The 26,525-nt window shown below is 35.4% G+C and overlaps 1 protein-coding gene across 1 annotated transcript; it reads right to left on the bottom strand.

Annotated features, from left to right (window-relative positions):
* Window positions 1-5,697: 5,697 nt before the first annotated feature.
* Window positions 5,698-13,039, bottom strand: LOC149219528 (bifunctional UDP-glucose 4-epimerase and UDP-xylose 4-epimerase 1-like). The gene is made up of 9 exons (XM_089384391.1): window positions 12,283-13,039; window positions 10,070-10,119; window positions 9,495-9,630; window positions 8,526-8,627; window positions 8,092-8,319; window positions 7,557-7,638; window positions 6,617-6,699; window positions 6,330-6,421; window positions 5,698-6,074 (listed from the first exon to the last, which is right to left on the bottom strand). Exons 1-9 carry the CDS (start codon window positions 12,496-12,498, stop codon window positions 5,981-5,983), a joined length of 1,083 nt encoding a protein of 360 aa, XP_089240517.1. The 5' UTR covers window positions 12,499-13,039; the 3' UTR covers window positions 5,698-5,980.
* Between the last annotated feature and the right edge of the window lie 13,486 nt (window positions 13,040-26,525).

The following is a 26,525-nucleotide window of genomic DNA, read 5'->3' as shown; positions in this document are numbered from 1 at the left end:
AGTAAGCTTGAAATGTGAAAAAAATGTGTCACAAGTCCTATTCCTAATGACACTGTGTTTGTCCTTCATGTAGAGATCCTACATACTATTAGACTAATGAGTGACTTGAAATGGTAGTGAACCATCAAAGCAAGGAACATTAGGCTAATATATCCCATCATTCCTATTTGATGTTATTAATTTGGTAGCATCTCTACAACATGAATTTCCTCAAGTTGGGAGTTTATATCTTGAACCATTCAAATTTAAAAACTCTTGACATGAAATTTCCTTTATGTTGGGAGTTTGTACCTAAAACCATTGAAATTCATAAAATCCATGATTATCTACACAAGTGACCATAACTAGACCATATATTGTTGAAAGCAAAATCATAGAGACAAGCTTGGGACACGTTTATAAATTCCATGTGTGAGGGCATAGAAGTTGGGATACAAACTATCAAGTTCAAATTGAGTCCATGATTTGAATTTTGCATTCTCTCTTGTTAATGCTCTCCTCTACCATAATCTCAGGAGTCAAAATTTGACATTCCCATACATTAGATACCCTTAAATGCATGCATAATGTGTCATAGCAAATTGATGTTATTTCTATGACATATGTCTTCAATTTGACCATTGTCACAATACGAACTACTTTTTCCAAGTTCGTGGTGCCATTAGAAGTGTGTTTGAGTGTTCCATATCCTCCTCCATCATGATTGTAAGCCCATTTTTTCCAATAGGTTTAGTCTCTAATTATGCTAAAGGAATGTCAAGAAACAATTGTTTCTTATCTAGCACACAAACCCTTAAAAACACATATCACATACATATCATTGTTAGATGCACTCACCTTACAAACATGTAGTTTTCAAACACATGCCACAAACAAAATGTTTCTGAATCCATGTCTAATTTCTTTGGCAAATAATGTATGCCACATCTAATTTCTCCATAGTATAATTTATGTTGACAAAGATTTTATTATTTATGTTGATTATCTATTTATTTCATCAAATAAATTATGTAAATCATCCCTATTAACATTACATGTTATGTAAAGCAATAAATAATGACTATGAAAGAGGAGTAAAATATAATTACAAATGAGCTTCATTGATTTATTTCCAAAATTTCTCGAGTCTTTTTTTTCTTTTCTTTTCTTTTTTGCAGAAAAATATCGTAATTTTCATTAAAAGATGAAACATTACATTTGATGCACTTGGCGCATTCTAGACATACTAGCCAACGTTGTTTTGATCAAAATATGGCAATATATTGCCCATAAACTTAATGTCAGTCTGTTGTAACAACGTGCATAATATAAGAAAAAACATGATAATTGCTCAACTAATAAGAATTGTTCATCAATCATACATTTAACATAACATATCAAAATACATATGAAAACCCCATAGTATCAAGTCCTACAAACATATATAAAACATATTTCAAAGTATTACTGTTGCTATAGTATGCCTTCGTTGAAAGGCCTATGAAAGAAAATATGTGAACTTTCTTCTAGTTGTTCATCAATCCTCCAAAATCCTAGAAGGTGTGTGGCACCTTCCTTAGAGAGTTTGTCTGCTTTGATGTTTCACTCCTTGTATATGTGGCAACATGAAATATAGTCAAAAGTATGTTTGGTACACAAAACCTCATCAATAATAGGTTGTTGTGTGTGTTTATGGCATCTATGGACTTCATTGAGCTAATTCACAATTGTCATAGAATCCCCAAAAATATTTATTTCCTTCCACCCTTTTTCAGAAGCAAAAAGGAGGTATTCAAAGCCACGAGTTCAACATAATTATTAGTTCCTCTTCCCAGTGCAATTTGGGATTTAAAGGACTGAGAAGCATTTAGGAATAGAAAAGCTCCACCACCGCATGAGTCATTCTCAAGTGAGGCGCCATCAAAATAGGCCCATGAGATAGAGGGGTCAATTTCTTTTACACTTATTATTCAGGGAGCTCAGGTAGATTCTGATGATTGTAGAAGGGAGTAAATGGCCATAACCCAGGCAAACACCTTTTTAGGAGTAGATATCTTATCATAGAAAATGGTCTTGTTCCAGGGAAATTCTCAAGTTGTAGACACCCAAGACTAAATTTTAAGTTTTTAAATTCCCATTGCCATAAAATCTAGTAGGCCTAGTGTAAGGCCTCACTAGGCGAGGGACTAGACCTTTTAGCAAAATTGAAGAAGAATTTCTATTATCACCTCGACAACCTTCCTCCTGCTCTTTAGTGGGATTTCAACCATAAGTGAGGTTTCCCTAAAATCACATATAAGGTATTTGAATACTAAGGCTTAAGGTGACTTGTTTTTGAAGGTCTAAGGATGTATAGAGGGCTTGGAAAGGACAAATATGACCCATGTATTCAATGCTAGGTTTCAAGCACTCTAAAATTTCACCAATGAGAGGGCTGCTATAAGTTAGGGATTGAATAAAATTCGATAAGAGGGCATGCAATGACATATAACAACCTAAGAAAAACACTTCAATTGATGTTCAATAATAAAGGAGCAAGGGTTTCAAATAGAGACTAGGAATGACGAAAGAAAATAGCTTTAGGGCTATTAGTTATGCATAAACAACAAGAAAGGAGGATGGCATCAACCCTTCAAGGGTTTGTATGACTACTCATTATGTTAGCTTTTTCTTTTAAAATGGTTTATAGAGACTAACCTCATCAACCCTTCAAGGGTTTGTATGACTACTCACTATGTTAGATTTTGCTTTTAAAATGGCTTATAGAGACTAACCTACAATTTAGGGCCATTGTTAAGTAATAAAACAACACTTTTTACACATAAATAAGATCGCAAACCCTAGTGGTTACCCTAACTATATAGGAAAGAGAAGATTATAAAGGTTTTTATTTAATGTTGGGGTGACCAACACATTTTTAGACCAATGCCTTATCCTACAAGGGCTAATGGAGTCTTTATGGCACAAAATAACAAGGAAGGACAATGCATGAGTAAAGAGGGGATGCTTTAGGGTATCCACTTCTAAAACCATAACTATTATTCTTATGAGGGGAGAAATTAATTATAAGGTATGCACATAAAGAGTTTCCGTATAGGCTTTGATGAAGACAATTTTGCATGCAATTATGAAGCAAAATTTCAACACTGATAAGCACTGGTCATGCAACAAGAGAAACCCTACTTTAAACATGAAAACATGCAAACTAACGATGATCAACAATAAACTTACAAGATCTTCCACAAGAGCACTTACTCCAATCCTAGAATAATGTCTCCAAGAAGAAACCTCTTCCAATAAAAAGTCACATCCAAAAGGTCCCATTATGCCCAATGTAACAAAAAAGAAACAACTATGCAATCATTCTAGAAGAAGCTGAATTACATGTAAGTGATGATGAAAAGAAAAATGAGGGGGGTGCTCTATTTATATGAGTCTTCTCCCACTCATTTTAGAAGTAAAACAACTAAGAATCCCTATTGACAAGTTTAAGTGTTCCACAAGAAAGAGGTTATAAGCCAACCTCATAGCTCAAAAACATAACAATGACATAAAAGTCCACACATGAGAATAAATGCTCCTAAAGCATGACACCATCCTCCAAATTAGCCCAATAAGCCAACAAAAGGTGAGATGAGGGCTAATGGGTGCTCCATACTCCAAGATGCATCTCAAGGATCGTGTGCAAGCCATCAAAGTCACTCCATGCCAATACGTCATGTCCAAGGTACTCTACATCACCCTTAAAAGAAGGAAATTGATGAGGTGGCACTAAGTAGCTCAAGCATTGGGGCTCCAAGGTGAGGTACAAGCCCTCCCTTGTCATATCAAGGATGTACAAGCCCACCCTTGTCATATCAAGGATGAACATCATCATTTGGGCACTGGAGCAATTGATGCCCATCAAATGGTGTCAAGGCTAGCCCAGGGGATTCCTGGGTCCACTCAGTGCATCATCAATATCTCTAACACCAAGTTTCATGGGCTCAATGTTTCAACATATTGGGGTCCCTCGAGGTGTAAAACATCACATGAAGTCATTAAATGGCCCAATGCTCTACTTTGGGTAGGCAATGATGTATCATCTAAGTCAAATTTATCTCTCTGCACTAGATAGTATGGCCTTTGCTACTCTGCTAAGGAGGTGGGGCAATCACCTCAAGAAGCCTCTACTGCTAAGATGAGAACCACCCAACAAAACCTCCTCAAGGTCAATTGCAAATCAACAATCATCGAGTAAAGAAAACCATGGATGCATCATAATAGACCATACTTGACGTTAGGGGCACAACCAATAAAGATCACCTTCAAATATCTAACTAGACCAAGTCCCATATAAGTGTTCTCTTTCTTATGCCAGATGGATAACCCTATTAAGTGTTTCCAACCCCCAAGGAGAAGTGATAGGCCCTGGGTTAACCCTTCAATCCACATGTGCCTATAAAACAAACTCATGGAAATACCTATCTTAGAAAACACCTAGTCAATCTTAGTCAATCTTAAACACTAAAGTTGTGCAAGAATTCCAACTAATAGCATGTTCAAAATTACTAGGACGCTCGTGAAGCCATTTGTAAATATTGGAAATGGTCTTATGAGAGGTTGAAAATTAATATAAATCTTAGGAGAAATTGAAAGATTGAAATTTACCTCTTGGGCAGTTATTTCTCAATAAATCATACATTGTTTGCTATTTACTAACTCCACTAACCAGATAAGGGGAAACAAGTTATGTAAATTTGTCCATAAATACACTAATCTTTGGAAATGCCTCATTTTGAAGATAGATGGATGACTCAATAAGAGAAGAAACCATTTCAAGCAACCTTCAAATATCGACTGCAATGGAAATAGAAACATAGAATCTCACCCAAGCCAAGCGTTTATATTTCTTTTCAAAAGAACGTGGATTCTCACCATAGCCAAAATAAACATGTTTGACATCCTCACGCTTATATAAAGAGGGGGGTACTTTATTTCACATATAATAATCTTCTTCCTTCGCCAAGGAAAACCATCTAAGGGTTGAGCATCTCCAGTTTTTTTCCTTAGTTCCCCGAATTAATCAATTCTTATAAGCAAGCAAGAAATAGTTGTAGGTGGACTATTTAGGTTTCATTCCTTTGTTTCATCTTCTTCTAATCTTGTTCATATCAAAGATGCATATAACAGCCTGAATTCTAGTTTTATTAATCACAAAATTATCATCTTCTCATCTTGTTCGTATCATATAAAAATGCAGGACATCCAAGTGAATTCAAGTCCGCAGAATGTTAATCTTGCAAATTTCTTTTTAAAGAAAAAAATCAACTCAAACTGTCTGAAGGAAGGATGTGTGTCAGCTTACTTATGACATCATGACGTTTTGAATCACACGCCACAAGTTATGGAGCAACCTATTTTATAGTGATATGTCTTGTAGATTTAAATTTTTATTTTCTACACACGCGATACTATTGCATGTGAGTTTTCAAGATACCAAAAAGAATTTTCCTGGCAAGTGGTGTTGTGTATTTCTTATCAACAAGATACATTGCCTTCACAACTAATTCTTTTTGTGATTGGTTAAGAGCTCCATTACGTTCTAATAGTAAATGAATTGTATGAAAAAACTCACAAAATGGTGAAACGTAGAATGCTGTAACATGAAAGATAAAGAGGGCAGATATGCTGGCATGATGGAGCCAGCCACTTTAAAATATGTATTTGGATGCTATAGGAGAAAAGTGGAGGGAAACTTTTGTTCCAATCCAAACTGAGACATTTTATTAAAGGATCATGACCAGCTGAGACAGAGTAATGTCCATTGGCTAGAATAATTAGATTATACATGCATTCCATTTACATATTGGATATAATCTTGGCTATAACCACCAAGCAGTAGTTATTTTTACTCCAAATATATTTCATTTCTCTTTAATCTAGCATGAACAGATAAACTAAAGGCCTAATATGTGAATATAACAAATTCTATTTTGATTTAGCAGAACTCATGTACATATCAATCTGCACTCTCGGGGAGAATGTAACCCCATGGGTTTTGTCTTGCCCAATTCCACTGATCTCTACACATTTCTTCTATCCCATATTTAGCCCTGCAATAATACAGATTAATTTGGGTTTAAAGCTCAAAAAATGTCATATGCCAAAAATATATTGTGCAATTGTTCCACAACAAAATGAGGTCAGTTCATAGGGTTGGGTTTATAAGTAGTTGCAACATGCATTTTTCCACTTCGGAATTGATTCAGAAATAGCTGAGTGACCTGTGAACCACTGGGAAACTCGAATACATATATATTGACCTTAAATGTTTGCACTGAAAGAGACATAGATAACGGTAAACTTACTTCCAATCCAATTCACGTTCAGCCTTCTCTGTAGAGGCATAAACAGCTGTAGCATCTCCTGGCCGCCTTGGACAGAATTTGAGAGGAATGCTCTGTCATTGAAAACAGATTGTATGTCACACACAACAATCTTGAACTTAGGCAGTCAAAAGATAATTACATTGTATCACAATGAATGCCTCTGTGGTTTATCAAAACCCTAAAGACTGTCAGACAGACAGAAGAAGGAACCACAGCTACAAATTAGTTTGAGAGGAAGCAACTTTACGGGTAGAATGTAGAGTTACCTTTCCTGATGCCTTCTCAAATGCAGCCACCATTTCAAGAACAGAGGTACCACGTCCAGTGCCTAAATTATAAGCTGTACAACCTGAAACAACACAAGAATCTGTTAGACATGCTCTTCAAATTTGTGAAAAATAAAAATAACGGAAATATTGGAAGCCATCTCTCTACATGATTGATCTGTTTTCTTAGACAATACGCATCACAGTAGAGCATAAGAAATAATATGATTAGATTGAACGCAGTATAGCAACTATCAAACAATCTGAAATGGCTAGACAATTCCAATTGGTCTCATAATTGAGAAGATAAGTTGAGGTCAAATACATCCATTTCTGTATGGCAAAATTCATTCCTACTATATACTTCAAGAAGAATGGACCCAGCAAAACTATACTATGCAATGGTCCCAACAGTACCAAAGGTGAGGCTCACATAGACTAAAATATAGTCGTTTATGGATCATCTTAACATTATCATAAGCATTGGATTTCTTTTCATACCCTCTAGCATATCAAAAAATGTAAAAATACATCAGCTATATATTACATAACTGAATATCAGGACTGTCCAAGAAAAACATTGTCTGGAACATATTTCATCCTACAAAGACAACTGCAAAAGTGCAAACTTTAAGGATAAGAAGAAAATTCGTATCTAATACCTGAAAAAACTATTTAAATTTTCCCATATATTCCTTGATCACTGACAATACTAATATGTACATATTGGAATGTTAGAATATCAATAAATTCTTCATATCGGACAGCTAAAATAACTATAATAATAAAAAAAAAGGAATCATTACACAAAAGCTATACAAGCCCTTTTTTTACGGCATAGAAAAGATACATTGTCACTCAAAACAATTTTGAAATCTCCCTATCATGTGATCGAAATTTATGGCAGGAATATCAATCATGATACTTGAGAGAAACTTACCTATGTCACTTGTTTTAAATAGCTTCTGAAGCGCAGAAATGTGACCATCAGCCAAGTCTACCACATGAATGTAATCTCGAACCTAATAACATTGCAAGTGCAGTAGAAACAAAATAAATGACTGCAAATAGACAATCTAAAATGCTTAAACAGATAAATGAGTGAGAAGTCAAAGTAGCATAATAAAGAAGGCTGACAAGAGTCAGAAGCATATGCAAGCTTCAAAAGCAATAGGTTCAAAGATCTATGACCTATAAAATGGTCTCTTAAAGCTATCCAGGTATCAATGTTCAGTAAGTAGGAAGTACTGAGTTTCAAAATCAATATGTGCTAATCTATAATATTCTCATAAATTCTCCTAAGAGATTGACTCTTGCACATGCTAACATGAAAATTCTGGGAAAGGTCATATGCTCCTAGTAAGTTCGTGTGTGTAGATCCAAAACCACAAATTTTTATGTTATCTAAAAAAAAACTAGCATCTCTATAAAAATTTACAATAGCATCGGATATTGAAGATAGTATTCTATCATACCGCTGTGCCATCCTTTGTTTGGTAATCATTACCATATACGTTCAGCACTGGTTGCCTACCCACAGCCACTTGTTGGATGAAAGGCATGAGGTTATTTGGAATTCCCTTTGGATCTTCACCAATCTGGCCACTTGGGTGAGCTCCAACTGGGTTGAAGTACCTCAGCAAAATTATTCTCCAATCTGGATCTGCCTTATAAATATCACGGGCTATCTCTTCAAGGAAGAGCTGAAGAAACAGATGGAAAAGGTATTAATGTCTGTAGCTACATGGTCCATCTGACCACTAAAAACGGAATTATTTTTAACAGAAAAAGATGCAAGAATCTACTCAGAAAAGATTAATAGTTATTAAAATAGCAATGGCACTCAGCAACTGAAAAACACGATATGGAGATATAACTATTGATGTGCACATCAAGTTGAACAGCAGACCTTGGTGCGTCCATATGGATTCATTGCAGAAAGTTGAAAGTCTTCTACACAAGGAATCACCTTGGGTTGGCCATAAACTGTAGCTGATGATGAAAAAACCATCTGATGAACATATTTAAGTAAAACGTGATTACGCTTCAAGTTAAATTACTAAATAATTTATGAAATTAACATCTAGTAGTGTCCATAACTTAACAGCACACAACATAAATACCCATATCCTTGTATGCATACCAAAATTGATCACAATAATACATAACTGAGCAGCAGACAACACCGATACCCATATCTTTGTATGCATACTAAAATGGATCACAATAATCCCCAACTATCTTACTCAGTTACATCAGCTTCAATGAAAACATTTTATATATTGATCTCAGAGCAACACTGAACAAAGATGTTATTCTTCCTTATTTTCATTTTTTCTATTGACCCAATTATTATGCCACTAGGGAAGAATTGGAAGATGCTACACATCTTAATTAGCAGAAATAACAGAATATATTAAGCTTCTACATCAAATTAAACATGCAACTTTCACACAATCAAAACAGATGACAAATTTGCTTAAAATCAGGAATTTCTGTGCTTGTCTGCCATGAAACACAAGTATTTTGAAAACCCATACCATTGCATATTTCATATAGTGAATCAGGTATCACAAAAAAATCATGCCATTTTAACCATATAGATGACTTATTTAGATCTAGGCCAAACAATGTAGATTTTTGAGAAATATTCTCTAGTCAAATTGGTTTTATAATACCCTCTTTGAAAAATAATTGCAAAGTGATTCATGTACTTGTACCAAATCAGATAGAATATCACAATGATGATTTTATCAATTAAAAAACCTCAAATGCTGCCTTGATATTTGATAACTCTACTATCATGCCTCTACATTGACACAGTTCTATGATATACATAATTATAAAATTCATTATCAGTTGCAAGGTTTATAATTACCTTTTTGCAACCATGTTTGGCCATAATCTCATATAGGTTCAGAGTGCCAACTAGATTGTTCTTGTAATAACGTAATGGAATTGCTACACTTTCTCCAACAGCCTTCAATCCAGCAAAATGTATCACAGCATCGAATCTGCATCATGATAAAGAAACTTCTAATAAGATAAAATAATTTACTGCTTGTAAAGGTTCTGGTGCAAGAAATGGAAGGATAATACACAAAAGCAAGAACAGAGAACCAATCATCAACAAGTCAACCATCATAGTAAGTAGCCTAAAGCTGGAAAAGCTTCGAAAGTCTGCAACTAACTCTAATTTATATCTGGTGCTGATCAACATACTGAATTGTTGATGATGAAACAGAAATTATGACCTAAGCAATCTTGAAAGAAAAGAAAGCTACAGATGGCAAAAAAGAGGGCATACAAATGACATATGTAAAGGAATGATTCAGAACATTTTGTACCCAAGAAACAAATATAGAACATTAAAATAACAACAATAAACATATAACATTTGATTCAGTATCTAGAATGCAGAATGTAACATGCATAACCAAACAATCTACTTACTTGGCCAATGAAAAAACCTTCTCTACATCCTCTTTGTTGCAAAGATCTCCCTGCAATCATAAGCACAGTTCAGTTTGATTATTCCTGTCATTTTAAGTACCAATTTTCTATCATTACACCCTAACCAGAATTTAATATATATTCAAATATATAAGTGATTCTTCTTAAAAATAAATACAACTAATTTACAGACATTTCACAAAACTTACACACAGTTCAATCTCCAGAATTCAAGCATCATGACTTTTTGTTGAAATCAATGCAATCCAAAGGAGGTGAAAGGTACAACTAGTTAAAATAATCTATATAAAAAGTGAATCTTCCCAGAAACCACAGCAAGACAAGCCTTAAGAATTTATGAATAAGGATATATTTTAAGAAAATACGAAAGATAAGTCAGATCATCTAAGGACTTGCGCTCTGTCACCGTGCTTACCAAGTTGTTCTGTTGAAGTTAAAAATTCGTCAAATTTCAAAACCTCCAACTGAAATCATAGTGTTTTATAGGAATTCATTTTTTAAACATGACTTCTTTGGGTTATATAAAAGTAAATTAACGTAAAATAAAAAAGTGATATCTTCAAATGTCATACATTCTTGTCAATGCTCCCAATACAATCTCCCTTGTTTTTGCTGCTAAAGCGACTGTCGTCTCTGTGCCTAAACACGCCTAAACACCAAAGGAAGCTGAAAAAGCATACAGTCTGTGCCTTTGCCTGAAGCAATGCAGTCTATGCCTGTGCCTGAAATACAAGCCACTGCCGAAAACCTGAAGACTGAAATAATTCTCCATGGATGTGCTTAAACCTGAATCAACCTGTCTGAAGACTGATCTGAGTGGCGTACGAAGTTGAAGCGATTGATTTCTTAGCTCAACCATGAATAATTATGTATATTAATGTTATATTATTATATTCATATTCAGGTTCTATCTCTCTCTCTCTCTATATATATATAAGTTAGGACTATAAATTAACATAATAATGGAAACATAGGTGAAACCAGTGTTGAACAGATAACAGGTGTAAGGAAAATAATTTATTTTGCACCAACTCTGCTGAACCTTGAATACGGTCAGGTCAAGGCCATTGCATCCATGGGTGGTCATGTCTCTGCAGTAGTAGGAAGATAGGGCTTACCTACCACCAGAAATCCATTCATCATTAAGGAACATCGAATACTGTCTGGCCAAGGCATTGCATTTGTGGCTGCCCTGCCTCTATATTTTCAGCAGGGAGGGAGAGCTTGCCTGCCACCAAAAAATCTATTTAAGGAGCCATGAAATTAGATGTTTGTTCAACCAAACATAATTTCACCTAAGCTTATATCATTATGGAATTGTCTGGATGCCACAACCCATTATGATTTTAAGGGAAAATATTGCAATATCAATTGGAAAAGGGATTATTACATTTCTATCTGCTTGATTTATCAATGCGGGAGCATACTTAAATGAGGTACAGCATGACGAATATCTATCTGCCTGAATCTTAAAACATCTAATGTCTCTTCAATTGAGGATAACTATACAAAAGCTACAATGTCATACTTACTCCTGTGCACCTTCGAGAGATCACTAATGGTATAATTAGTACTCAAAATAAACTGCCTAGTATGGCGTGCAGAAAATATTTCGGAATACAAAGAATGTCATTTCATGACATCAATGAAATTAGCGAACAAACTTTAGCTCCTATACTTTTGCCAGCCTATTAGAAACCCTTAGATCCTTATTCAGATTCAGAAGAACAGTTGGAAAAGGAGACTAAACCACCACATTCTTTTCAAAGAGATCTACCAATTCACAAATTTAGCTTCTAGTCGGTGCAGCCTTCCAGAAATTTTATTAAACAGTTCATATACATCCCATTCAGAAATGTTATCAAACATTAGACATGCATCCTATTCAGAGAGTTTATCGAACAGTTCCCCTGCATCCCAGGTTTTCCAAACAGTTCTTATGCATCCCAGGTTTTTCAAATAGATCCCATGCATATCAATTCCATCAAATTGAACCCGGGCGGGTACCCTGATACTATAATTTAACAACCCTATCCACCAATGCAAGAATGCCAGAGAGATGTTCTGGACCATTTGAAACCAACCAACAAAAAATATAAACGAATGGCAAAACATCAACAATTAATTGAAAATACATGCGAAATGCAACTCGCAAGCTGAGCTAAATTTTGGCACAGGATGAAATTGCATACCAGAAAAAAGTGAAGATTTTGGCGGAAGCGCTGATCAACTAAATCCCTCACTCTGTTCACTGCTTCTTCAACAGAGTTATCTAAATTGTCGATGATATAAACCTCGTAGCCATCCTCGAGGAGCTGCAGGGCGGTGTGGCTTCCGATGAAACCAGCGCCTCCAGTCACCAGAACGCACTTGTTGAAGCCTTCCTCTGGTTGCCCTTGTGACCCCATCGCCAATTTTGGTTTTGGTTTCTGCAATAGCGAAATTCTCCGAATGCTTCGATTAATATTCCTCCAATTATGATGAGTTTGTATTTATAGAGAGAAAATGGGGACAATTCTGCTAAAAACGGAACGCGGGAGGAGATGATGATGAAGCCGAGTAGGACAGACCGGCAGTTGCTTGAATTGACCATTCACCATGCATGCGTTCGAACTGATTCTCATCACAAAACTTTCATTCCATTCACGGTGATCTTGACTAGAATTGGGAATTTGGGATTGGGAAGGGGAAGTAGCTGCAACATAGTTAGTGTGGAATTAGATGTTCCAAACCCAATTACACGCGGATCACATGGAGGACAGCTGGAAGGAATTAACTGAAATGGACATTGTTGCGTCCATAAAAACTGTGACTGTGATTAGACATTTCTATCCAAATTAAATTTCACATGCAGGAAGTACGGCTACGACGAAATCATTGGGTGGACATTGCATTAATAAAAACAACCTATGAGATCCGGATGGTATGAGAGGACCACTGTGTATGATTATCGATGACAGAGCCCAAACTATAAATGGGATCCAGATGGGAACAGAGGACCCACGTGTATGATGATAGATAACAACTACAAGTCAGACAGAGCCCATACGTTATGATAGGAGATAAGAATTCCAATGGAGAAGGATTTCCACTTCAAGTCATATTATTGGAAAATTGGAGGATAATTATGGGAGATAACATTTACAAGTCATACAGAGCCCATACGTTATGATAGGAGATAAGAATTCCAACGGAAGGATTTCCACTGCAAGTCATATTATTGGAAAATTGGAGGATAATTATGGGAGATAACATCTACAAGTCATACATGGGGTTGGCAATTCCAAAACGATAAGATTATAAATGTTGATTAAGCATAGTAACCTTGTAATTAGTTATTCATAGTATTAATGGAAAATTATTATTTTATAATATATATATATATATAGTGTTAGTGTAAACTCATTTTTAATTTATGGAGAAAAAAAGTTAAAATATGATCATTTTATAATTATTGTATTAATATAAATTATTATTTTTATAAATATTTTATTGAGTTAAGAATCATGATATATGATTATGTTGATATGAAATAATATGTAAATGTTTTTCACTATATTTTAATATAAAAATTATAATATATTAAAATATTATAATAATTTTGAGATTTGCATGTTATTGTTAACTATGAAAAAGGAAAAAAAAAATTATTATATTAAAAAACTTTATATTCATTTAATTATGAGAAAGTGAATTTTAAAAAATGTTAAAATAAAATAAAAATATTATAAAAAACATAATAGGTATTATTATAAATTTTGTATAAATAACTAATCACAAATTTATTGTACAATATAGCATAGAAACTTTAATTATCAATTATGTTATTATAAATATAATAAAAACACAATAGACATGACACTTTAACTAAGAAAAAGTACATCACAATTTAATGCATAGAGCATTAGACATGACACTCAACAATAAAAGAGTACATCACATTTTAATAAATAGAGGATTGTGCATGTAAGTTTAGAGAGTTTTATGTGAATTTTGTTTCTTTTGGAAAGAGATATATATGGGATGAAGTCTTAATATAGAAATGTGGCATTGTAGCAAGATAATATATGACATCACATAAATAATAATGATAAGATAGTTATAAATGACATAGATATCAACAATAAATTATTATGATTTAGTAGTTATTGTGAAAATGACCAAGGACCAAATCTAGTAGGCATGCTCTATACTCTCATGTGTGGGTGATTATGTAGAAAGATAGTTTGTAATATTGCATAGGTAACAACAAGAAGTTGAAGTCATTTTATAAGGTATGTTATTGAAACCATTACAATAAAAATATGAGAATGAATAAGGATGCGATCATAACAACATATGGACTTACACTCCAAAGCTTCTTCACAATTGATAAAGCTATAAGTATGGGCAAGGCCTTATAAACCACTTCCATTTCTCAAATGTTATGCATGTAAAATTATTGACAATGCACACATACAACTAGAAGGAGTGTATTGATGTGGAATGAAGGCCCAACAAAATTCATTCTTAGACAATATTAACACCTTTTCCATTCTTGGATGTGATTCCATGCCACATAAGAATTGTGAGATGGAGATGGTTTATAAGGAATTACTTGCACCAAAAGCTTTTTAATAAAAAAATTGCTTTAGAATGGAAGTCCTTAGATTAATGTAAGAACATCCTCCCCTCACTCATGTACTAACATTGTCTAGTGCCATGTTTTGTACCACATATTCATCTTGTCACCTCTTGTGGTTGTTATCCATAGAATGTTACAATCTACCTTGTTATAATGACATACCCATTATCATTTGGTTCAACAGTAATATTTTCCTTCTAAATTGTGTGTGTGTGTGTTGACATCATCATTGAGTACATGTGGCTTGTGGTAATTATTATGTGATGTTGCATGCTACCTTGTTATAATGGAATATCCCTATATTTTGTTTTTTGTTAACAGTAATACTTTTCTTCTAAATTGTGTGTGTGTGTGTGTTAACATCATCTTTGAGTATATGTGTTTTGAATAATTTCACATACTTAATAATTGTCAGATAAAGATGATTTATAAGGCATTAGCAGACCCAAAATTTTTGACAATCTAAAAGCTAAGATTAAGTCCCCAAGTTGAGGTGATATCCTCCATGTGTTGTACTTGGGGAGGGTAATTATTATAGTGTGGCCACACTCATTGGATAAGGCCCATGAGGTAGTTGGTGTGTAAACTCATTAATTAATGTAGTGTGGCTATATCAATTAAATAAGGCCCACTAGGTAGTTGGAGAGTAATAATGAGCACTAGTAGGTTAAGCCCCTAAGAATACTTTTGAGAGAATATTCATACACATATATACCATTGTATTAGCGTGTTGGGTTTATATTATAACAAGCATGGTTTCTGGAGTGATTCCTTCCTTAAGCCTATTCGCTATATTCTTGTGTTCATTAATTATCTTGAGTCATTAGTCATTCTACATTGTATATCTCATCCATAAAGGATTGTAGCAAGTGGTTGGAAAAGCACTTTCTTGGGTAAAGGGGGAAGACATTTTTTGGTTTTGATGGAAAGTTCTGATCTTGGCTTATTAATTAAGTTGCGATCACACTAGTGCCATTGAATGCAGAGTGGTGGCGTCATTTTCAAACTATGTTTATAATATTATTTTGAAAAATATCACAAGATTTATAATGCATTTTCTTCACGATCTTAAAATCTTAATTTTGTTGATGTCAAGGAATTGAATTTCAGCCACACAAGTGGCATCAAAAGGAGAATGGTTATGCAATTCTGAATTGGGATCATAATAAGGCTTTTGAGAACTATCATGGAAGTGCCCACCTTTTCAAGTTGTGACTTTAAAACCCCTGTGCAAAATTTATTGTGCCACAATATTTTCTCATTATATGAATTGGATTGTAATCACACCAACACCAACATAAATAGAGTTGGGTAGCACTTTCCAAAGTGGGGTCAGATAACAATTTTGATCAATATTGAGGAAGTTATTGTCATTTTAAAATTGTAACCCCAAAATGCTACCTACATGAAAGAGCTCCATTAAAAACTAAGCTATTTCTTCAAAATCCTAATTCAATTTTGGGTTTTCACAAGGAAGATGTGTATTATGGGAAAATTTAATGGTCCTACTATCAAAGAATATATACAAGGTATTAATTATGAATTTCCAAAGTCTTGGAAACACATCCTATACCTTAATTTAAGGGATGACGCTATCATATGGAGCGTATCACTTCTTTTTTTTAACACAGTCGGGTATTGGTTATATTGCAAAAAAAAGGAGGAGTAAACTCCTGTTACATTCGAAGGGAAGTGGATTCAAGTATAGAGCTGAAAATGGGAACGCAATCCCTATTTCTATACTTGAAACCATTTTTCTATGGATTCCTTTGACTAACTTGGCATATTGCCGAACATACTGTCCTAGAAGTAAAATAAACTTGCAGTACATATAAAATTAAAAGATTTCACCAAAACTGGTTGACTGATTCCTCCTGTTGAGGATGACGCTTCTTGCTTTGCTTAGTGGAGGTTTCACCTTGCTGGCTCTGGTTGATTGACTTGATATAGTCAACAGCTTCCTCAAGGTGCTTGCATTTATCTTTGAGTTCTATTATTTCAGCTTTCTGCTTGTCTATATCTCTCTGTTTGTACATGTTCTCAGTTTTCATTTCCGCCCTGAGATCCTTGAGTGCTTGGTTGAACCTTCCTATCATGAACCTGTTTGCCCTGCATGTTGGGCAACTTTCATTTTTTGCGACTCTTTCCATGGGATTACATGCCATTTTGGTCCTCTGAGTAGCTGTGTTTTTTGTAGCTTTTTTGTTCCTTTTGAGTGTGCTCTTGCTGAGCTTCTTTTGCTCTGCTTCTCTGTTCTTGAGGTGAAAGTTCGAAATAATGTAGTCTGTTGCCTTACACAAACACAACTGCGCCCCTGTTAACCAAGAGAAACACTGGGCTAGCTTTGAAGTGCTATAGTGCCTGCTTGATGAGATATCCACCGAGACTTTTCCAGAAGATGAATGGCTGATGGAGTGGGCTCTGTGATGAGGCAGATGAAGGATTTGAAAAAAGGAAGACACCCTGTTTAAATGACTGACACAGGTGTTAATACTCTGTTGATTCAAGGGAGGGATACACAGAGAGTTGTTGGAAATGGAGAGTTGATTATATGATACTGAGGCGTTCTTGCTGTTGCGATTTTGGGAGTAGCTGAGGGACTGTCGATGGGCTCACAGCAGAATGACCAATGACCCAAATGGATGAGAGAGCCTGGCTGAGGAGTTGCTTCATTGATGGCTTGACACAAAGAACTGAATACTTCTACTTGCGGATTTTTACAACTCGCTGTGTTGCTATTTAAGCTTGCCTTGGGATTACTAGGCCTGTTGGTGGACGCTGATATGCGTGTCCTGTTGCAATGGACGAGTATTATCATTCGATTGCAATTTTTGATCACATTCGTTTCATGTAACTTGACCCTGATATGACATATATCAGCTCGACTCAAGCAGAGGGGATATCTGTGATCCTTGGCTTGCGAGCTTTGGATATTTTTGGATTTTGTTTGGATTTTTTGCTTATATTCCTGAAGATACCAATTGAGTGTCTCTGTTAACAAATCTTCCTTTTGATCTACTGGTGTACTCTCCCTGATTTTTTGATTTTGTTCATGCTTTTTCCCATTTTTTTTCCTTCTTTCATCATGATGGGTGTTTGTGAATTATGGGATGGAGATACAATAAATTTCGTTGTTTTCCTTTACACTTCCTGTTGTTCTTTCTATAGCCTTATTGGCGAGAATATCAGCCTCTTTATTATGTTCTCTAAGAACATGTTTGAAGTTGACCCTCCCCAATCCTTTTAAGTTCAGTCTTATCCTCTGATATATTCTGTTGATAGCCATGTTACTGGGATTTTTTCCATTAACCATTGCTTCAATAACAATTGCAGAGTCACCTATTATAATAGGATCTCGGATTACTTGTTTTTTTAATATCCTTGTGCCTAATAAAAGACTGTATGCTTCTTCTTTGTTATTTGTGGTTTCTCCTAAGCCCCATTCGTATGTGACGATCTCTTTCCCATCCGGATCTCTAATCACTCCACCTGCTCCTGCTTTTCCTGGATTGTTTTTCGATGCCCCATCGAAAAAAGACTGAAACTATTTTGATTTTTCCTCCACTTTCCAAGTTCTTTTTTCGCTCGTTCTAAGTTTCCAATTTCTTGTTGTAGGGGATTTCTTTGGTCCTGCTTTCCCATTATTTTCCAATATTGCTTTACCAATCCAATCTCTCTCCTCTTGCTGAAGGTTGTTGTGGTCCACGGCTGACATTCCTTTGGAATTTATAATTTCTGAGACTAAACTCCATGTTTTTGATAAGATTTTTCTTGTTCTTGGCTTTTGATCTTTGAAGATACTTTTGTTTCTAGTTAGCCAAATCTGCCAACACAATACTACTGGGAGGCATTTCCAAATCCTGATTATTGTAACCTTGTTTTTTTTAGAGTAAGGGTAGTTCTTCTCCCATGTTTTATGAAATTCTGGGAGAGTGTTTGTGAAGTTTAAATTAACTTCCAGTGGGCTTGTGATCTGCTTCCAACATTCTCGGGCTATCCTGCAATCCAAGAAGAGATGTTGAATTGACTCTTCCTTTGTCAAGCACATGATGCACCTAGATGGACCTTGAATTCCTTTTTTTTTTAAGTTATCAGTAGTTAGAGTTTTCCCTTTGAGAAGAGTCCATATAAATGCTTTGATTTTAGGGAGGCATTCAGTTTTCCAAACCACTTTCCATAGGCTCCACTCCTGCTGATTTTGTTGTTCTTGAAGTGTTTTATACCCTGTTTTGACCGTGTATGCTCCTCCATTTGGATCCCAAACATAATCATCCTCTTCCTCAATGCTTATGGGCGCTGCCCCTTTGAGATGGAACTTTAATTTCTCCCATTGTCCTTTTAAGTTTTTTGGTATTGATGGGATTTGCCACTCATGCCAGTTTTGTTGATCCCATGCTGAGATTGAATGAAGGGTGTTTAACCTTCTTTCAGCCATCCAATTTTGTATGCCCAGGAGGTCCCATTGAAGATTTAGAGGCTCTTTTCCCATTATTTGATCATCCCAGATTGCCACTGATTTCCCATTCCCGGAGTTTTAGATATATGATTCCTGATTGAGGGAATTATTTTCTTTACAAGTTTCCAAACTTGTGTGCAAGGCCTCACGGGAATGATGTCTATTAGTAGCTTTTTTCTGGAATGATTACGATATTTTGTGATGAGGGCTTTTTTCCACCAAATTTCCCTTCCTGCTATCATTCTCCATATTATTTTCATCCCTAAAGCAGCATTCATTAGGCCTGGTAAGCATATAGAGAGACATCCCTACTCATATGGAAGTGTGACTTGGTCCCACTTTACCAGACTGAATTTTTTATTCTCTTGCTTTCCTCCCTGCCAAAGAAAGCTTCTTATAATTAGTTCCATTTTCTTGTGTGTGCTTGCCGGAGCCAAAATAATCACATACTGATATATTGGGAGAGCTGATAGTAATGCCTTAATCATAATCACCCTGCCTGCCATATTGAGCCACATCATACCCCATTTTTGGATTTTGTCCTTCATTTTTTCCACTTGTTTGCTCCATACTTCAGCTTTCACATTCTCCTTGGCTATTGGAAGTCCAAGGTAGGTAAAGTGCGTCCATCTTGCTTGTGTTGGGATTTCAAGAATTTGTGAGATGTTCTGCATTATTCTTGGAGGAGTATTCCAGCCATATATTCTACATTTTGAGTTATTTAGCAGGCCTCCAGAAACCTGAAGAAAGTCATCCAAAACTTTTTAAAATCTTCTAGCTATTATACTTGAAGCCCCTCCTAGTAAAAGAGTGTCATCAACAAATAGTGAATGATTGATATTTTTGACACCTTTTTCTATTTGAATACCTGTAAAAATTTTTCTTTCCTTTGATTTTCCAATGCTGCACTTAGAGTTTTAGCCATTATGATATATAGGAAAGGGGATAGGGGACATCCTTGTCTCAACCCTCTTGAACTCTGGAAGAATTTGCTGGGTCTTCCATTTATTAGTGGCACTATCCAAGGAGTTGAGATGCAAGCCTGTATGGTCTCGATTATGTCTTGAGAGAATCAAAACTTTTTAAGAACTGTTGCTAGATATGGGTGACTGACTCTATCAAAGGTGTTAGCCATGTATAGCTTTAGAATAATTCCTTTCTCTTTCCTTTGAACGTTGTTATGTATTCTTTCTTGAACAATAATCACATTGTCAATTGTTTGCTGGTTAGGAACAAAGCCGCCCTGGTTTTCCGAGATTAGTTCAGGAAGAACTCTCTTGATTCTATTTGCAATAATTTTTGTAAGAATTTTGTAGGAGGAATTGCAGAGAGATATTGGTCTAAATCTGTTGAAAGTTGTTGGGTTGGATTCCTTAGGGATGAGAGCCAGATATGAAGATTTTGTATTTCCTCCCATTTTTTTTTTGAATACATTTTTTGTCATTCTCATGAAGTCTTTTTTAATGATATTCCAGTGCTGCCTATAGAAGGAGATTGTGAACCCGTCTGGCCCCAGAGCTTTGTTTGGATGAAGGCTCCATATTGCTGCCAACACTTCTTCTTCAGAAATTTCTTTGTTTATTTCTGCATTTTGTTCATCACTTATTTTTTTTTGGATATGTTGTAGAAAATCCTCATTGTCTGTTGGTTGTTCATTTGTTGTTAATAGCTCTTTGAAGTGATTATGTGTTGCTTTTTTTAATTCCTCTACTCCCTTAATTTCTTGTCCATCCACTTTAATTTGGTCTATCTAGTTTTGGCTCATCTGATTTTCATTGAATTATGAAAGAAGGCAATATTTTTATCCCCTGCTTTCAACCATAGACATCTTGATTTCAATCTGAGCTCTTCTTCTTCCTTTCTGTTCTGCCTATATATTTCCCAAAATAATTCATTTTCTTTCAAATAATCCTGTTTGTCCTCCTCCTTGTTTTCCTTTTCTTCTTGTATGCTATCCATTTATTTTTGCAGCTCTATTTTCCTTTTTTTTTAATATCATTCTCTCTTGCCCATATTTTTAGTTTTACCCTTAGATTTTTCAATTTTGTTTCCCATACATAATGGGGGGATCCTGTAATGCTTTGTGCCCATCCCTCTTTGATTTGATTTCTAAATTATTCATTGCTGTCCCAGCTCGAATTGTATCTAAACAGAAGAGGATGCCCAGAATAATTGCTACTGGCTTATGATCCGAAGCTATTGTATGAATGATTTTGGATTTTACAAAGGTGAAATCAGCTGCTATATTTTCTTGAACTAAAATTTTGTCTAACCTCTCCTTTATATTGCTCTTACCCACTCTCTTGTTGCTCCATGTGTATTTCCCATTACTTGGCGGGATATCGATTAGATTGTGTTGCTCCATTATTTCTTCCAGAGCTTCTCTTGATGGATCTGCATGATAAGTCCCTCCAAATTTTTCTTCTGTGTTTCTTACCAAGTTTAGATCACCTCCCAAAATTATTTTCCCATTTTGTCTTTCTGTTAATACTTCTTTTACCGAGTTCCAACATTGTTCTTTTTCTTTATAATGGTTTGGAGCATATATATTTATGATGTTGTACTTTTCCTTTGTGTTGAGATCCTTTAATTCTGTTTTAATCCAGTGCTTGCCGATTTTTTGGCTTGTCATTTCCCATTTTCTTTTTTCCCATAGGGTGCAGATTCCTCCTGATGCTCCTGTTGCCTCAAGCACTATTCCTTCATAATTTTTTAACTTTTGTATCATTTTTCCAGTTTCTTGACTGTTTGTTTTGGTCTCCTGGATCATGAAAATGTTTGGCACTTATTTCGTTAGGATGTCTCTTGTTGCATTTTCTTTGTAGGGTGTGCCCAGACCACGACAATTCCAAGAGACCACTATCATTATTTATTGGTTTGTTGGTGTGTGATGCCCTTCCCTCTTTGCTGATTTTTCTCATTGTTTCCTGTATTTTTCCCAAGGAAGGAGTCCATTGGTTGCTGAGTACCTAAGGCCATCTCTTTGGCCGCTGCCTCATCCCTTATTTCCTTGTTGGATTTTCTGCCCGCTTTTTTTTTTATGTTCATTGATTTGAATGGTCTCTTTGGATTGGTTTCTAGTTAAGATACGATCCACCGATGTGGTGGGGGGGGAGTGGGGAATGAGGGATTGAAGGGATGGAGGAGAGAGTGAGGGGGTTGGGAGAATGCGTTGGGGATCTGGGTGAGGGTGGATCTATGGAATTTTCCAGAGGCCTAAAGGGGTTCATGTTTGTGAGGTGTGGGGGGATGATAGTGGAGGGAGATGGAGAGGAGGTTTCGGTTGGTTCCTGAGACTACGAGGGTAGAGGGAGGGTTTCTTGTTGGTGGGTTTTTTTCTTTTTACTTGTGCTCATTTATTTTCTTGTTCCTCAACATTTTCACTTTCTTTTTTTTAGAACATCTATTTGCAAAATGACCATATTTGTGACATACCTTGCATTTGAATGGGATCTGCTCATAGTCCAACTGTTGTATGTGCGTCCATTGGTCGACTTTAATCTTTATCGCTTATGGAAGTCCTTTTCCTAGATCCACTTCCACACATATTTTGGCACAAGCATGCATGTTGTCCTTCGGTTCACATCTATCTATATATTTTCCTACTACATTTCCTATGGCCTTTACTAACTCATCTCCCCAACAGTGTAAAGGGAGGTGGGGTAATCTGACCCAAATTGGAACTGCACTTGGCACGTCCATTTTAGGATCGAAATCTGGGGTCCATCGGTTTAGATATAGTCCTCTAGTGTCCATGAAATATGGGCCATTTCTAAAGATCAAATCTCTGTCTTCCTTAGATTCAAAATGAAAGGTATAGTATCCCCTTCCACAGAACCGTATTGTGATTTTCCCATTGATAGTTGAGCTCCAGTTTCTTTCAACCCATCTTTGAACAGATTTGGGGGACGGCCATAGCCCAGTGAACTGACCCACTAGACCACGTTCAGCGAGTGACAAAGCTACTCTGCGAGGGAGAGCAGGAGGGAGAGATATTTCTGGAATATCCTCGAGCTTTTTAACAAACTTATTTATTGTTGGCCTGATCCTTGGAGTTCCTATAGCTGTTATAAGGGAGGAAAATGCTTTTGCAGATTCGTCATTCCATTGGAGTCGGTCTGAAAGAGGATCGCCCTCCTTTGAGGGATCCATAGGCTCGTAGAGCCCAACAGCAGGAGGCTGCTGAGCAGTGACTGCGTTACAAGGGAACCTAATAGGTCAAGGAGTAGGCTCGCATGCATAGCCCAGGCAACAAAAATTTTCAACTATCTTACCTAAATCATTGGAGGGTATCACTTAACATAAGGAGATATTAATACTTTTATATGAACAATATGTGAAGGAAATTTTAGATAAAGGTAGTCTCGTACTATGAAGAATGTAAAGAGAGCAGTAGGGGTTTATTTTGATTTGTAAAATTCCTACTATAGCCTCATGGATATCTTCGACGAGACAAGGTCATTATTTCTATCAAGCCTAGCAACAAATATATTTTATAAATGTTGGCTTGGCTAAAAGCTACAACTCCCCACAAAACTTATCTAAAGCACACTGGTTTAGGGTGAGAATGCTTAGATTTTTAAAGCTATGAAGATAAATGTAGATATATATGTTTATCTTCCATATTCTCATGCTATAGATATGGGTGACGTGGATATTATTTTTGGATATACTTGGATGACACTATTAGGTACAATTAAATATTAATGCACAAAATAAATTTATGAAGCTTTGGTACAAGAAAAAGAAAATCACATTGTAAGATATTTCTCTTATTAAACCACCAATTCCCAAACAAAACATGAGAAGTCATTCAATGGACAATAATTTTACAATCTACATATAAATTATACAAATATCTCTTCAATGAATCCACTATTCGCATGCTATAAAGGGCTAGATAGGCAATCCCAATAGTGAGTGATTGGTTTGTAGAATAGGATGATGTATTTATCACTATATTTAGAGAAACTAAACATCCATACCTACTATGTAGATTTGTAACCAATCACATGTTGCTACAGGAAATAAAATAACATACTTATACAGGAGTAAGAGGTGCCTCTCAAGAACCAAGAAGCCTCCTTGGACACATTTTCCATTCCATCTGGGAGCATATCAGTTTAAGGACATGAAGACAACCAAGGAATATTTATATGCACTAACATTTTCTTTGTTTTGGAGATCTAACATTCCACAAATATGACACTAGATCAACAATTGAGAATCATTGCAAATTGAAATTCATATTGGAATATCTGTCACAGACCTAGCCATAGGAGGAAATGAAAAAGAATTGCATGGAACTATGCAGAGGTTATTTCAAGAATTGATTATTACCCATTCCAAAGAAAAGTGGAAGAGGATAAGGTTAGTTCACATGCATTGGCCCGAGTGTAAGCAACACAAAAAGAATATGAAGCAACACAAATAGCATAAGAAGTTGCCCAAGCACCCCTAAAAATAGAGCTTAAAAAAGAAGAAGATGGAAAAATGAGAAGGGATAGGGAACAAAATAAAATAATGGAAGAGTAAAGAGAAGTAGAAGAAGAAAGAAAAAGGTTGTAGGATGAAAAAAAAAAAAAAATAATAATAATAATAATAATAATAATAATAATAATAATAATGCAAGATGAAGTAGAGGTAAATCTTAAAGAAAAAGCTCTTCAAGTCTAGCTCGTGGAAGTAGAGTAATCAGTTCAACTAGACTTAGTCGACATGGATATAGACTCAACAACCTTAATTGTCCTAGATATTACAAGAGAATATCCATATATAATAGAATTGGACATAGTACAAGCAAAGAGGAAAAATGTTGTGAACCTGAATTAATTCAGATTTGATCACACGACTAATAAGATTGTGGAGCACACCAACAACACACATATCACTCCACATTCTCCACCAATATGTATCATGATTGAGGGAACCACTGTGTCAGATACCAGGAAGGATCCTCTCATAGTTTCCTCCACCAACACGACATTTTCCCAAGCTACTAAACGAAACCCACATGTTCTCTTATAACATGTCCAAGAGAAGGATGCCCGTATTGTAGATATAGAAGAACATGTGAGAATGTTGAGGATCAAAACAAAGACCATGAAGTAGAAAAATGTCAAAGTATATGATTATAATACCTGCACCACAAATGTACATGAGCATTATAAAGCATTGGTTCAACAAGTTTACTCACCTTCATAGGTCATGCAAGGGTCTGCAACAAAATTGTTACCACTCTAGTAGAAGGTCAATGAATAAGGCCCACAACTACATGGAGTTGCAAATAAAATCCATTAGTTATAGGAGTGGGAAGAATAGTATCCACATGCCCTATCAAGCCTCCCAAGGATTATAAGTACGAAATTGATATATGACTTACTTGTTGTCAACTGAGCCATAAGGATACAAGAAAAGTTAGAAAAATATATTCCTATATTAGTGACCATGCACTATTAGAATTACTCTCTAGTTGAGAGGATCATCAAAGTAAATACGATACCATCCATTGGAGCTCAAGGAGAGGCAACAACTATCAAAGAGTTAACCATAGAACTAGATGAATTGCTTAATGAAAAATAATCATTCTTCAGTACTTTTGCTAGAAATCTGCTAAGGATAATCTCAAGCATCATCTAGCAGATCCAACACAACAAAATATAGTGCTCAACTCCTTCTTAGTCTCACTACATAGATAATTACCCATATTCTCCCATAACACTAAAGAAAGTCATGATGTGATGTAGAGCTTGCTCCAAATAGGATCAAATGATTGGATCACATTATGGAGTGTAGGTGTGTATCTTAAAGGGATTGAGAATATTATGTTAGAGAAGTTGGTTGTTGTGTATGACATGAAAATTTTGACAAATTATATTTGTAATTATAATAAAAAATAGGGGAAACTGAAAATTTGTAAATACTCTTGATAAGTTCAAAAGTCTCAAGCAAAAATTACTATTCAATCCTATAAATAATGTACAATTCAATGTAATAAAGACTTTTAAACCTTTTTGAAATTCTCGTAAACCAGAGATTGGAAGCGGGTAACACTGTATCCTTTTGGGCATTGAGAATACATGAAGGCCATTGCTGAAGTTTCACTCCACATGTGTGGTGTCTTTGTTTTTTACTATTCCTAAACAATTCATTTATGTGTGTATTTGGGGGATTTATTACTACTAATTCTTAGACTAATATGTGAATTGGATTGTAATTTCTCTCTTATGGTTTTAGTTTGGTTGCTTTCTACATTAGGTACTCATTGGTTTAGGTAGTAACTAATAAATGTTTATTCTAATAAATTAAGTGTGCAGTGCCATCTAGGATTACAACTAACTATTCCTTGATTTCAC

The sequence above is a fragment of the Pinus tabuliformis genome, chromosome Q, assembly GCF_031772625.1.
Source record: "Pinus tabuliformis cultivar Carrire ecotype Pingquan chromosome Q, CPIR1, whole genome shotgun sequence".
NCBI lineage: Eukaryota > Viridiplantae > Streptophyta > Pinopsida > Pinales > Pinaceae > Pinus > Pinus tabuliformis.
This window is presented reverse-complemented; position numbering and strand designations above follow the sequence as displayed.

Excerpts from the sequence above, each read along its gene's own strand:
- LOC149219528 (XM_089384391.1), bottom strand. The coding sequence starts at position 12,498 with ATGGGGTCACAAGGGCAACCAGAGGAAGGCTTCAACAAGTGCGTTCTG. Across the intron at positions 8,628-9,494 it reads CCAAACATGGTTGCAAAAAG|ATGGTTTTTTCATCATCAGC; the intron begins GTAATTATAAAC and ends TATGTTCATCAG. Across the intron at positions 8,320-8,525 it reads ATCCATATGGACGCACCAAG|CTCTTCCTTGAAGAGATAGC; the intron begins GTCTGCTGTTCA and ends CTGTTTCTTCAG.